The sequence below is a fragment of the Tubulanus polymorphus genome, chromosome 7 (genome assembly GCF_964204645.1).
Source record: "Tubulanus polymorphus chromosome 7, tnTubPoly1.2, whole genome shotgun sequence".
Taxonomy (NCBI): domain Eukaryota; kingdom Metazoa; phylum Nemertea; class Palaeonemertea; order Tubulaniformes; family Tubulanidae; genus Tubulanus; species Tubulanus polymorphus.
In genome coordinates, this window is record NC_134031.1 from 8,677,391 (window position 1) to 8,693,332 (window position 15,942).

Below are 15,942 nucleotides of genomic sequence, written 5' to 3' on the forward strand. Positions count from 1 at the left end.
TATCAGGGTGACATTTAATCCAGCATTAAAATTAAACATTGGTATTCTAGAGACTAAGTAGAATAAATGCATTTAATGATAAAGAGTGAAAACTCCATTGTATTGAATTCAAATGATGGGAGAAAATTGACTTTTTACCGACAATTAGATCAAAAATAAGGGCAGAAAATATCAAGAAAGAAATTTCTTTTTTTCAAGTTATAAATGGAAAGGCATAACTATCTTTGGCATAAAGTTTTTGGCAGAATTTCAGAGAACCGTGCTCCAAGTAATCAAAAAGCCTAAGATATCCCCCTTGATCCTAAGATGTCCCCCATTGTCTATTGACACAATCTCCATGAAGCACTATACATGTTGTAATCACATTCAACACAACTGCATGATGATTCATCACTGGGTTTTCCCCACTGACCCAAATAGTTCATGGAGTGACGATCTCATTTATTTCTTACACTGTGTACGAAGTTTGTTAGACCATTTATTTTCGTAAATTGAGCAATTTCCAAGATTCACTTCCACCTTTCACAATTTCACTATACAAAATTCGCTGCTTTTCACAGTGGCCCACGACAAACCCTGGCAGTTGATTCATTTACAGTTTCAAAGAAAACTTTAACTAGGCCACACGCTAGGCGCGCTTTTCATATACATGCACAGATCAATAAACCACATAGCAGCGAGTTCCTCCCTCGGCAGGAATTCGAACTTGATTGCATTGCTACACTCAGCCAAGGAATGAACCCCTGCCATAGTAAGCCTGGTACACAGGTACATGCTGCACGAAAACTTGCGGCACCAATCACATTGCTTGTTGTAAAATTGGTGAGGTTGATTTAATGGAAGAACTATAAATCGGAAAACCTGGGCTAAAATAAAATGGGATTTCTGATTGGCTAATAATGACATCATCTAAGCTGCGCGTGTAGCTGCACACTCGGTCTAGTGTGGCAGGATTTCGTACCATGACTATCTTGATGCCATCAGGTTCGAATCCCTGCCGGGGGAGGATGCCAGTATAAGTGACACACACTTGTGTGAAGCCATGAACAGGGCATGTGATCTTCCGAAATGAAATGTAGTTCCAACAACAAAAAATAAATTAATAAATAAGATTCCGAGGATTCCGATGAAATTCAATAGGGTTAGAGATTTTTTTACTGTATTGAATGTTTTGAAAGTTCCGAAGAGAAACAAAGCCTCGTTTGGAAGTTATTTTGTATCAAAGGAAGAAAGTTTTATATGCAATAGCAAAAATTAGAAAAGACACTTGCCTATGAAGTGAGAACAAATTTTGGTGAAAAAGGTTACTCTGAAACTTCGGAATTTATACAGGTTTAACATGAGTTTTTGTATGAAATGTTGATAGAATATTAGCTTTTCATATAATGGATACTGGGATTGATATACACTGTATCACCAACCTTTAAGCAAATACAGAGGGAAAATGGAAAGGTACATGCCACCATTAACCATGATATAATAGTCAAGACCCAGCCACAGCAACCAAGACCTTCAATGGCATTTTCATCAGCTATAAATAAACAAAACATATGAACATCATACAAGACAATTAGGTTAATGGTGGAATTTAGATGATGTAATGGAATCATATCAAGTGGCTTAACTAAAGTGATATAACCATACTACAGAGAAAAGGTCTGCCCTATATCAACCTTAAAGTAATGTCACATTAAATCCATACAGAAATCCAAGATTCTGTCGAATCAAGATCATCTATTTGATGTTTTCATTATGTAACATCTGTTACCAGCAAAAAACCAATCTTTCATCAGAACTAATGCAAATATTTGCTGAGAAGGGTTCTAACTTATCCAAGATCCTGGGATTTATCAAACCCTCAAGAAATTTTTAAGAAGATGTAATTTCAAAATAAATCACATACTTCATGTAATCATGTTGACTCATATCATATATCAATATCATTGGCAAGATCATTTTTTTCTAATTAAAACTTAATCAATTAACTAATTTCTGCCAATTAAGTGGCCAATGGTGAAGTGATTGACTGTCAGATACACGGTTATTGTACAGACATGTACACTCAGAATTCCCTGATCACTATCCCCAAATTCTCTGATCCATGCGAGATATAGTCTGAACATGATGGTAGAAGTCCCCAATTCGAATTTTATATGAAATAATCTATTAAAACGAAACCACAACGTTTCTGCTGGTGACTAACAGCCATCATCAGGTGGAATGACCAGAAAATAGAAGAACATATAAACTTACTGGACATAAACGAAAGCATGAACGTGTCAGAATAAATGTTAACAGAACAAGTGACAAATGAAAACAAACAGGTGTACCATAGAAACCACAATTCGAGAAAACGAACAACTTATTATTAGCAGGGGCATCAGAAGAAAATTTTCATGGGGCACTCAGGTCGCCCTACGACACGACACAACTGACGACCACTAGTTGTGAACTGCGCTCAGGTCGCTTACAACAAGAACATTACAGGGATTCATCAATTCAATTTGATTCAATCTGCTAATAATAAGGCGATAAAGTAGTTTGTCGTTTTCGTTCAAAAATCACTTTTTAAGTATATTTCAAGATGAAGACTGTTCTATTTGTCAGTGTTTATAGAATGAACAAAAAGACAGTTATTGACAAAAAGTGGGCCAAAAAAAATTGTTTTAATAAACATTATATAGCAGGACTCGTACCCATAAACAGCAGCAAAGTGAAGGTAATCTTAGTTGGCAAAAACGCCGCACAACAAGTGGTGGTCGCTGCAACACATTGCTGAAAGTTCAACATGTTCAACTCATAGCGACTGGGAGTTTTCTGTCCCTGACCCGTCGCTATCAATTGTAGACACGCTCAGGTCACTAGGTTAATGGGACCACAGACTTAACTATTGAATGAATTTCATGTTTCTGCCAAACGTTTTAGCCTATGCTATTTGTTTTGTTAAACGATTCTGTTAAAGACAAATCTAGTTTATTCTGATGTTTTCCATCATGCGCCAGCCAAGAGATATATATTAATCAAGATTTGTATTGAAAAACCCATTTAATACAACAATTTCGCCACTTTCCCCTACACAAGATTCGTATTTAACGTACAACTGTAAGGTTAATCTCGACTGACTGTGGTTTTTCCTACAAGAACTGTTATGCCCTATTGAAAAGAAAAATGAGAAGAAAACGATTTTTCTGAATGCAAAATACTCTGATGCATAAGAGGTAGATCGACCAGACAAATGTATGCATCAAAATGTTGAACCCAGGAAGAAAGCCAATAAATATTTGGATGGATATATGAAAGCTGTGGGTACTGGAGTGTGTAATGGGTAGTGTAGTGTGATCTGTGTGCATTTGTGGCCAGCACACAGATCACATTGTTCATTGGGGTTTAGTCCAGGACTCGCGAGATTTTCAACAACACGGAAGTAACGTGTAATAAATGATGACTTGAATTGCATGACTACCTACCACCCCTCATTATTGTTGGAAAAGTAAACGTTCCGCACTGACTAAAAATTAGTAATAATAATTAATAACATTTTAGAAATGGCCAGAATTTTAACTTCGCGTAAATCCCGCGCGGTGGCGCCACCGAGCGGAGTGGGGCCAATACGTCGAGATACGTCGAGAGCGATGCCAGCGTTGGTGTCACTGAGGCAGGCTGATGATTGCTTGTTAGTCTTTTTGTTTGTTTACGTCGTTCGGACCTTGGTTTTTAAGCCTATTGGATTGTTCATTTAACCTCATGACGGGACGGCCTTTGAAGTGTTGCCCGCACCACTGTAAGCAGTCAGCAGGACTCGAACCCACATGTCACTCAGCACTGATAGTGGATGCAACAGCATCAAGCCTTAGCTCACTGAGCTACTGCGGCTGCTCAGTTCAATTCCAAATAAATTGCCCATGGGCGAAGTGTGGTTTACCTTGAAAGCTAGAGGTTGTTTGGGGTAAGGGCATTGCTTGAAAAATCTTTTTAATTTGTGACTTCAAAGTTCTACAAGTTTAAATATTCTATTTTATCTTTCTTAAAGGATTATTTTGTAGTCAAAAGACCAAAGATATACATTTGTTAACGGTCCACATCAAAAATCAAAAATCCTGTAGGGTACAGGTAGGCGCGGCATGGAAACTATTTTATATTTTCAAAGAAATATTTTTCATAATATGAAAAAATATTCAAATAAAATTCATATGATGTCACATATCAGAGGGTGGCTGAATGTATGGCCGCGGAAGCTAAAATACCGGTGCAGTAAGAAATTGGCGTATTAGATCGTTTTAAATCCTGGAATTTACCACTACAATATTCAGACCTCGACCTATACCTATTGTTTGCTGCTTAGTATTTTCAGGTCACAAGAAATTACAATTTATAACAAATTCTATCAAACAGAAAACACAGCGCTCATCTTCTGCTCCCTGCTGATGAAATGTCAAATGCGCCAGCAAGCAGCATTTCAGTATCACTATAATAGTGTATACTGTACGCGCGTGTTTGTGTGTGCAACAGTCTAATCTAATGATTTCCGCGCGCACGTGGAGGCCTTGTGTAAGTGAATGTTCGCTTACACTTCAATGTCAATCAAATCAATCACCGGGTATTAAAATGAAACAATACCTATGGCGGATAATAATTACATTCTCACCAGCAATGAGCATTTGAAATTTGCACGTATACGGCACCTAGTCCAATGAAATGTTCGCCATTCTATGGCTTTCCCATAATTATTTTAGTAGCGCTGGAATTCCCCGTTAATCCCCAAAACAGCCAATCACATTCGCTCGTAGAGACAACGCCCCCCAATCGAGGTCATTGCAATTTTATACGCGAGAGATAAGAATTATCCGCCAAAAACAGTTTTTCGTAGAATTTTAACAATGTTGACCATGTCATCGACGGAGGTTCGCCATGCCTTCAATCGCATCGATTATACGTTGTTTAAGCCGAGAACCAAGGAAACAAATGCTCACATAAAAAAACTTTATACGATTTTACATGAATTGCCTCAATGCCAACTTCATATCGCTGACAAAGGTAAACCAAAAACAGTAGCGGCAAATAACCATTGCGATTTTGCAATTTTCGACAAACAATGTGGTTCATGTCAATTCAATCACTGTTATGGTGTTCAACGCATGGAAAAGATAAGAGTTATATTTACCGGCGCGCATTACAAAGCGAATCTATCTGCCGAGTGCGGACAGGGCTGCTACCACCTCGTGAGTGTGCAGGAGGCAGGCAGAGCATCTTAATGAAAAGTTATCTAAAAAATGGCCGAACCGATGGAATTTTACAATTAACTGTCAGTCAACTGATTGATGATACAACATGGTTATTCTCAGCGTACTTAATAATGATATTTTCCTCTATTAAACAACTCTAGTAAAATTGAATAAAATAATCTATCTTTATTGGTGATATCGTATCAAGGCTGGGTGGAACTTTTTACCGTTTGATGTTCGCGTCATCATGAAATGGTTTCAACTTGGTTCAACTCCAGAATAGGTCAAAACAGTTCCATCATGGAGGGTTTTCTCAAATGAGGTGAGTGGTTCGGTTTCAAATTGCCATCAGAAACCTGATTGTCGACCGTTTCTCGAGACCTGATTACCGATTGTCGACCTGCTCTCTAGTCGACAATCGGCAATGGGCAATCACAAACCAATCACCCACAGCATCTATATCACCATCACAATCACAGTACCTATATCACCCTCACAATCACAGCATCTATGTCACCCTCACAATCATATGAATTTCATGAAAGTCAATAAAGGGAAACGGTCGACTATCAGGTTTCTGATTGCTGATTGCCGATTGTCGACTCGAGAAATGGTTGACTATCAGGTTTCCGATTGCCGATTTCTGAAAATTACTTCATGTGCCTCCTTCTATCTATGTGCGCGTATTAATACTTTTCTCAGTGAAAATGTTGGACCCGCAGATCTACTTTTACCTGTTCTGGAGTTGAGCCTTTAACTTTAGTAAAGGTGTTCCTGCGCGATCACATAACTTACCCATACGGGTTTCAGTCATGAGTCGGCCAACCGTTCATCTGCTCTAGAAATATGTATTCTGCCACTGAGAATTAATCCCAATTAATCTCATTGCTTCTGATAGGAGGAATAACTATGATATTTAAACACTATGATATTCATAATGATATAATTTATGTTTTTCTTTTCAAAAGAGGCCATTCCCCATTCTTTACTGCCAATGTCAATGCGGACATATGACTACGCGATTGCCTAACCCCCTCTCATCTACCACATAACTAATGAGAAAAATGCGAATTACTTTTTGGGCCAATTAATCCGAAATCTGGCGACGCCTTCTTGTAGGGAATAATTGAAACATTATTTTGAGTCATTTTCAGCTGTGTCTGTATATTTTACGAGAACGGAGTTACAATTTGAAGTTACTATGAAAATGAGAAGAGTCGGCGCTTTTTTTTTAAACTACGACTTTCGATCCATTTTACTTGCATTGGCATGATGTCATAGACATCAACCAATGCTATAAATCAGACACTGTGCAAATGCCACTTTCAGTGCTGTCTAATTGATACTGTATAGTGCTGGGGATAATTTGAAATTTCGAAAAATTCCACGCCAGTGTGTTGAATAACTGGTATACCACTTGAGTGCGTCTACACCGTGGCGCAGTGTTAGTTACTAATATTTCACTATGTTTGACAGATGCTGCCATCTTTCAATAGGGATAAAACTTAATTACTAATTACATCAATACACCACAGTGCGGTGTACTAGCAAAATCCATCACCGATTTATATATCGCACTGCAATGTAGATGCACTGAATGGGCTAAAGCTCCCTCCACACTAGCCGAATAATGCGGACACAAAGTGCTCAGCGCAGTTTTCGGCTCTTGTGAGGGTGAGTTTTCCAACGCATTTTGCCGTTCGCCAAATATCTAACATGTTTGATATTTTCCGAATCAGTGCAAAGTACACTCTTGTGTGCAGGCAACGGGCGCTACATTCATTGTCAATACGCATAATTAAAATCCAACTCATAATTTTACCCTTGCAAGACTTCAATCCTGATGTAGATGTAATAAGAACAGAAAAATGTCTTTATTCAAATAGATTTGAAAAAGAATAATGCGTCAAAAAACGCCAGGCACCTCAAGTGGATATAAGTATAGCGACCCCGCCTATAAATCATAATTTGCCGAACTTCGAAAGTACATTCACGATTACGAGGCCGAGGATCATTACATTATTATTGAAGGTTTTACCTCTGGTTTTCGCATTGACAGCTTTTTCGTGAGTCCCTCATCTACCGAATGCGTGGATAAAGTCAAGTCCGCTTGGGAGCGCCCTGACGTGATCCGTGAAAGGGTCAGCAAAGAGCTTTTAACGTGTAGAGTTCAGGGTACTTTTCAGACCCCATTCATGTCGGACGGTACACCAATCCACGTTTTGCCCCTAGGAGTAGTTCCTAAAAACTCCAGGGGTTTTAGGGTTATTCACCACCTATCGTACCCAGAAGGCTTGGTTAACGATTTTATTCCCAAGGAGGCATCCGCCATAAAATATTCGACGATTCAGAATGCGATTAGAATCATTAAGTCCCTAGGTGACGATGTTTTTCTAGCAAAGACCGACATTGAGTCAGCCTTCAGAATAATCCCTATACATAAGTTAGACCAGCCACTGTTGGGTGTCACTTTAGATGGTCTTTATTATGCCGATGCAGTTTTACCCATGGGTGCAGCCAGCTCCTGCGCGATTTTTGACCATTTCTCGTCATGTATTAAATGGATTGCTGTTAATAAGCCAGGGATTTCTTATGTTGTGCATATCTTAGACGATTTTCTAATTATTGCGAAACATTCCTGTCTAAACGGAAAGTAACCTTGCGAGAGGTGCAGTCGCTGCTAGGAACTTTGCGCGTTCAGTGCTCGTACCGGGACGACCGTTCCTCAGGAGGCTGATCGACCTCACCGTTGGCGTGCCTCATCGTTCTTTGCATATATTACTAACGGCGAGCGCGAAGAACGATCTCCAGGTCTGGGAAGTCTTCCTTTCAAATTTTAACGGTCGATCGTTCTTCATCGATGAGCGTAAGCTCACTAATGATTGTTTGAATTTGTACACTGATTCCGCGGGTGCATTTGGTAACGGTGCGGTTTACAGCACCCACTGGTTCCATGGTTCGTGGCCCTTAAGCTGGAGGTCTTGTTCAATCGCGGTCCTTGAACTACATCTGATCGTTGCCGCACTGTTAATTTGGGGGGCAAATTGGAAAAACAAGACCATATGTTTTAATTCCAATAACCAATCTGTGGTCCACATGATTAATAAACAATCATCACGAGATAAGGCTATGATGCAAGATAGTCTGTGTTTGTTTAAAATACAATATCCTTTTCATTAGCGAACACATACCCGGTAAATATAACATTTTACCTGACCCACTTTCTCGGTTCCAGTTTCGTCGATTTCGCGTGGAAGCCCTGTGGGCCGACCCTCAACCTACACCGGTTGCTAGTCTTGGCTACCAGAAAGTATAAGCTACTATAGACGCCCTGTTAGCATCGGCCGTGACAACGGTACCGCGAAGGCCTATGAACGGTCTTGGGGTAAGCTAGTCGCGTTTGGTCAGCAGTCGGGCAACACCATTTTGGTTCTGGTTTCAGAGTATTCTATTATCTTGTCCGTCGCACATTTGCAAGAAGGGGGTTTGTCGACCTCGGCCATTGCTTCGGCCTCATATTTTCACAAGATACAAGGTGAGGCCTTTATCATTCAGAAAATGTTAGCAGGCGCGAGGAACCTATCACGGAGCTCAGATGTTCGTCTCCCTATTTCCGCAGATATTTTGGCCCGTATATTTGACTGCCTTGCCGTGAAGGAAAGCTTGGCTTACAACCGTCTTTTGATGAAATCAGTGATGATCATCGTGTTTTGTGGTTATTTTCGCCTAGGGGAGCTCCTACTGAGGACACTCAACTTAGCGTCGAGTGTGGTACAACTCGAAGACGTGACATTCACCGCCTTTGATCTCCAAATAGTCCTGAAGAAGTTTAAACACAGCGCAGGCGTGGGCCTTCAGGTCATCCATGTTGATTTTTCCTCCCTTTCAACCAAAGTTACTGATGCCTGGTCGACTATCACCACTTATCTACAGCGCCGAGGCCCCCATCCAGGCCCACTGTTTATAGATTGCGATGGGACTCCATGGTTAAGGCGAGCATTCGATCATCGTCTCGTAAGTCTGCTGCAGTGGTGTAGACTAACACCTAAAGCCGGGCATAGGTCGGCCTTGCGATGCAACGCGATCATCGCGTTGCGTCACAAGTGGCAGCGCAAGTCAGTTGTGATGCGGTTGTCAGCGACTGTGTGCGACTAGTTGCTGCCAGTCGCAACAGCACGCAGGTCGGTTGCGACGGAAGCGTCGCGTCGCAGTAAGTAGAACATGTGCGACTCATTGCGACTGGCGTCGCTGGCAGTCGCAACCCGTCGCTGGCGGTCGCAGTGAGTCGCGTCGCAGTGAGTCGCAAGCCGTCGCAAGGCCGACCTACGCCCGCCTTAAGGCGTTCAAGGGTCACTCCTTCCTCATCGATGCGGCAACTGATGCGACGTCGATGGGAGTCCCAGACACGCAGATAAGGGTGGCAGGCCGATGGAATTCCGAGGCCTTCCGTAAATACATCAGGATCGCGAGGTGATCGGGTGGGCTCAGCCACAGGTGGGTGGCTTTGTGGCATTTTTATAGCCCACTTACGATTATTCAAGAACTTTTACCTTTTACTCCAAACTAGGTCAAACAACTGGGGCGTTTGACTTCTTAGTAATAGTGCCGTAGTTACTTGTATTCATAAATAGGTCAAACGGCAGGGGTGTTTGACCGCGTAGTATTTTTTCTGATAATTGCTTAAATCCAAAACTAGGTCGAACCAGCTGGGGTGGTTGACCTAACCCAAACTCTTTTCTTTCACGCATGCGCGTTTGCAGATTATAGGAACTCACGTATGGCGTTTTTAGGGAACTCACGTACTGCGTTTTTAGGGAACTCACGTACAGTTAACCTGTGGATATCACCGTACAGTCACGTACGCGTAACAACTTTGTACTTAAAAAATGGTATTGGCTACTATATAATAGGCCTATAGACAAATAAATACCGGTAGGCTTTCTTAGGCCTAGCTTCCACACTTCACAACCAAACCAACTGACCAACCAGTATATTTATTCCCAGTACGCACCAACCGGCACAGGCCTAACACTGTTTGTCAACTGTGTGTACCGATGGCTATCGATAATCACCTGATACTTTTCTGTCATGTGTTTTCTCTCTGAGACGAACGTAATTCTGCACTGTAATTCTAGTAGCCCTCCGCGACTCAACGACCTTGATTTAAACTTGATCAATTCAAAATCTGTTTATTGACGCTTTTGGTTACATGAACTGATCAGCAATATACTTAAATGAAATAACCGGAATAACAAGAAATCAAAAATATTAAAGAGGTAACAAACAAATGCCCGTAAACCTGTCAGACACGCGAACGCCGGACTCGTAAACTATTGGACTCGGACCCGCTGAGCAATAAATTCATAAAATTGACTTTGAAATTGATTGTGGAGAAGAGAGGGAATAATTCGATAGCTCTTCCTCATAAAGAAGAGAGAAATTTCGGAAAGAAAACACAACATGGCATCTAATTGAACGGAGCCAAATTTCCGATGTTTACGGCTCGACAGTGCCTTTATAACGTGGATTTATCAAAATTCCCATGCAGTATCTGGAGATTGAAGTGAGCTGAAGGATATCATACGGATTGTATCGGCGACAGCGGTAAGGTAAGGAAGCCTTTACACTTTTAACAAAAACTGTGTGGAAAAGGGAAAAAAAAAAATAATAATAATCACACGAATTTCAATAGGGTTTTCTGTGAAGAAACAGAAAACCCTAAAAAGAATGTTAGTAGGAATTGCTCTCAAGTAGTAGTGGTTGTCAAGTTGCAAGTATTTCAAATATCTTTAGAAAACCAGGGTATTCAAATAAATATTGATTATTGTTTACCTGGTGGTATAGGCCTATATATTGGTTTGGAGCCAAGCCAAATCAACCTACAATATGTAAAACATGATTCTATTCACCTGCCAAAACTCTTTTTCCCCGGTATATTTTATGGAGATTCTATCCATAATATAAACAAAAAAATATGATCGCAAGGGTCTTATAGAAACCTATTCATTGGTTAACAACTGGTATTGTAGGAGACATAGGCCTATGTGCAATGCGTGGTGACACAGAAGGTACGTAGACTAATGAGGTATCCCATTACAACGTAGGATCCTAAAAATAGCGCAACAGTTTCAGAGAGTGTGTTACTATGGCAACAATCACCAGGCCGATTTGAACAACAAATACAACCAATTTTGGAAATACACACAGTAGAATTGGGTATTTTCCTATCATATCAAAATAACATGGTATTTATTCATGACTATATGCCTTTGTATAATCACCAATGAAGCGATTGAAAAATTTGTGGCTCGCAAAGCCATTCATGTTGCACTGAAAATGCATGTTTTTGGTTAAAGGATATATAAACACTAGAACAAAAAATTGAGAATAGCATAATTAACAAATTCATAACCATGAACATTAGGGCAAATGGATTGTAAACATGCGAATCATCATTCACTGTAATAGAAAGTAAATACGGAGGTTGTATGTAGTAAAGGTGCATAGGTGTGGTGCAACAACATATCCCGCTGATGCTGCAGTGATAAGATGTCCCACTGAGGTATATTGCGCTCTTAAAAGCCAAAAATTATGAGTTCAAGATATTGTAGCATGACGAAAAATAGCTGCAAAGCACTGATAATGGGATTTCTGCCTTGCTAGTTTATTTGACATACTGTGAATTATATAGTTTTATTGAAAATTAGTTCAGTATAGAACTTCACCGTCACTCTCCGTGCGACATTTCAGTATGAAATTTCATTGATAATCAGTTGATCTGATATATATTATGCATCTATGTGTTCAGTAAGGATTTTACATTCACATTTTGGATTTTGCGATACACCGTGGGACACCCCTTTGGCGCGTTATCTCAAACTCAAGCGGTTACAGATCAGTCGTCAAGAAAGATATTCAAACAATTTCAACGCAGGCCCAAACGGCAAATAACCCTTTTTACCATGTAAAAAATTGGAAATATAGATTTAAGAAATACTTAGATATTTTAAAATTAATAAAAATCGTGATTTTTTTTACATTTTTTTACGTGCGGTTAAAATATGCAATCCTTGGTTTCACTTCGTCACTGTTCTCAATTGTTGCGTTCAAAAAATCCAAGAATCACCAGCAAATATCTGCATTTCATTTCCTTTAAAATGGTGAACAAATTAAGTTGTCGAGCAAGGGCCTGCAGAACTATATGATATTCGATCTAAACTTATGTTTTAAAAATGAGCGCAAATTATTGCTACAATGGAGACCTCGTGGGACCGCCACAAAATGGCGCCTAGAAACTGGAAACTTCTATATTGCGTGATATTTGACTTATCGCAAAACCCATCTGATATGCTACAGATCCTTCCTCACAGAATACCCATCATAAATTTCAATGAAATATGGCAAACCATTAGCAAGCTACTGGCCTGTCACAGGATGGCCATCTAGGGTCTGATCGATCTAACTTTTCTTATAAATGGGCCCTTGGGAGATACAAATACATGTGAAAGATAGTCCCATGGATACTCATCTTTCAAGGGCATTGCGTTAGTTGTCTTCCCCTGGGGCGGCGGAACTGGGTCGACCCAATTCCTCCTCGAGTTCCGCTTAATTTCGTCCGTCGTTTTGTATCATTTAGCACATTTGTCTCAATTTCACACTCAAAGAGGTTCTCAGCATCAGAATGCATTTTTCGAAGCTATTTTTTCAAAATTTCCCAAACTTCAAGGGGTATCCCCGGCTCGTGGCTGTTTCAGTGAGTGAACAATACCTTACATCTCTATAAAATGTTCCAATAAATGGTATGGCCTAGGCTACCCAATGTTCCTCCGCCCCTGTTCCCTGTTATTTATTTGTGATGATATGACATTACAAACTAATCTTATTCTCACCCTTCTGAACCTACTAAAGCCGTGATCACAAGAGGATTTGGCACCTTTGAAATTGGCCCCGGATCAGACCCAAATCTTATTCAGCTCATGCCTAAATAGAGAGCACGCTCACTTGATACTATGAAAACAATGTAGAGACAAAGTAATCGAGTCACTTTTGAAACTAGTATTCCCACGCAATGAATTGACCAGTGCCTATATTTGGCTAATGCCTGGTCTCACATTTTCGATGAGCAAAAATTGCCCTAAGTGTGATCACAGGCTAATGAATTTGAATTCATTATGTAGGCTTGCATACTTCATTGTATGTACCTTTGTTGTATGGATTTTTCCAAACTTGACTCTGATTAGAGTACAGCTGTACGCATTATACAATTCCTCAATATGAATAGGGCCTATCAAATTGGACTTCAATTATACCCTGGTTTGTAATAGCCCTAATGTTCGTACAATTAGCGTATATGAATCAGAAACTAGGGGTCCAGGGACAAGAGGCATATATTGCTATCACAATCAGTTGCAAAATTCATGCTCACAAGGAAAGTGGTTTCAAATGCTAAACAATCTAACAATTTCAATAATCAACACTCCCTGGTAACCATATACAAAACCAATGACCTTGAAACTCACCACATTCATAGAACATGTCAGATAGCAATATATGCCTAGGTACCAATATAATAAGTTATTTTACTATTCAACGCCCCCTGGTGACCATATGCAAAACCCAATGACCTTAAATCTCACTGCAATCATAGAACGTGTCACGACCTCCAATTTTGCAATGGATTATGGTAACAAAATATGCCTAGGTACCAATATAATAAGGAAATACTAAGTTATTCTACAATTCAACTCACCCTGGTGACCATATAGAACAACTATTGTCCTTTAAACTCACCACAATCATAGACCGTGTCATGAGTTATATCTTTGCAATTGGTTGTGGTAACAAATATGCATAGGTACGAATATAATATCGAAAAAATAAGTTATTGTATTATTCAAGCCCCCTAGTGGCCATACACAAAAACCAATGACCTTGAAACTCACCACAATCATAGAACATGTTATGAGCTACAACTTTCCAATTGATTGTGGTAACAGAATATGCTTAGGTATCATGATATAATGTGGAAAAACTTTTTCCACCTACGAATGAGTACTGATGACACCAAGATGGCCGCCAATTGCGTGATAATTGGCTGATCAAAAATACCTGTCTTAGGTATTAAAGATCCCTTTCCATAGAATAGCCACCACAAATTTTAAGGAAAATGGCAAACCAGTAGGCAGCTACAGGACTGCCAAAATTGACATTCGAGGGCACAAAAAAGGTCAAGGACGGCCATCTTGAGTCCGATCGACCCAATCGTTTCATTTAAGTTTTTAAAATATTTTCCAGTTCCAACAACACAATGAATGTGTATAATGCAGATTCCGTGATGTGAAATGATCGATTGCAGTCCGAAGATCTGATTCTTTCGACTCATACTGAGTGATTCAACATGATGGACATTACACTGTGATAAGTTTGCGATGACTAGGATTGGATAGTTCAATTATGGACTTGTTGGCCTATTTGGGTCGGATTGCAATTGAAACTCTTGGAATTGCTCTATTGACAATTTGTTTGCGATGAAAAGTGGATTTGAGCTGGATCATACAATGTAAATCAGCTTCTGCAAATACTAGTGCAAAGAACACACAAGTGTTTGATTCTAATAACTGCTCAGTCTATTAGGCTACGTTAACCTTTACTTGTAGAAACAATCATAATTTTGTTGTCCATCATTTTTTCTTTATTATGGATTTGACAGAGTATCAACAGCAGCCCGGGACAAGGATCAATTCAATTCATAATTCAGGGCGATTCTCCCTGTGTTGTACAGGACACTACACTACATTTTCAGCTAAAATAACTACAAGGCATCCTTTAATTTCAATGCGTTTTGGCACATTGGTACTTAGGGAAGTTGTTTATCATCAGACAGCAAACAGATTCTGATATCATACATACAAGAAAAAAATATAGCCATTCAAAAATAGTGTTGTACAGGACGGAGACAAACCAAGCATTTTCAGATGAAAAGTTTGAATGAAAATTTCTGTTAAATTTGGATAGACATGAAGGCAATAAAGAAGTTTCCAGTTTCAAGGCGCCATTTTGAGCGGTACATTCTGTTCAAACGCAAAGATAGGCTCTCAACTAGGTCACCTTAAAAAATCATTGAAAATCATTGAAACTTCATTCAATTCCATTCATATAGGCCCCTAAACATTATGGTGCCCAGTGACACATTTCACAAGTATTTTCAGGATATGACTTTGGTAGGAAAAATTTCATATTTTTGATTGCGTAGAGAACTTCACTTCCTGAAATATAGGGTGTTCGCCACTACTTGACACCTGCATTGGCTGTCGATGGCAAATTTCATTCTTCACAAATCTAGGGTACTTTCAGGAGAATTGCCCTTCATCGAATTAATAGTGCTTATTATAATTGGAGATCTACATCTTATACATGTAACATAAATTATGTATTATCAAGTAGGCCTAGGCCTATGTGGTTAAATTCAGTTTCATAGTTGGTACCTATATGAACATAGACATATGTGCAATACGACGACGAGAGAAATCCCACAATGATTCAGTCTGAGATTAAAACTACTTGAATAGCAGAGAATTTATTCAGAGCAACGTTTCGGCTAAACACTATTAGCCATCATCAGGCGTACTAATGTAGCCTACATAAGAAAAAAATCTAGCAACTTATTCACTTTCAGGTCCAAATTTAACTCTAGTGGTTTATGTATATCCTACAAAACAAG

General features: G+C 39.6%; 1 protein-coding gene across 1 annotated transcript in view; it reads right to left on the reverse strand.

Annotated features, from left to right (window-relative positions):
* Positions 1 to 15,942, reverse strand: part of LOC141909283 (band 7 protein AGAP004871-like) — a 61,362-nt gene that overhangs the window by 42,536 nt on the left and 2,884 nt on the right. Inside the window, exon 2 of the mRNA XM_074799675.1 lies at positions 1,422 to 1,531. Within this exon, the coding sequence (XP_074655776.1) occupies positions 1,422 to 1,531 (110 nt within the window). The remainder of the gene's footprint in view (positions 1 to 1,421; positions 1,532 to 15,942) is intronic.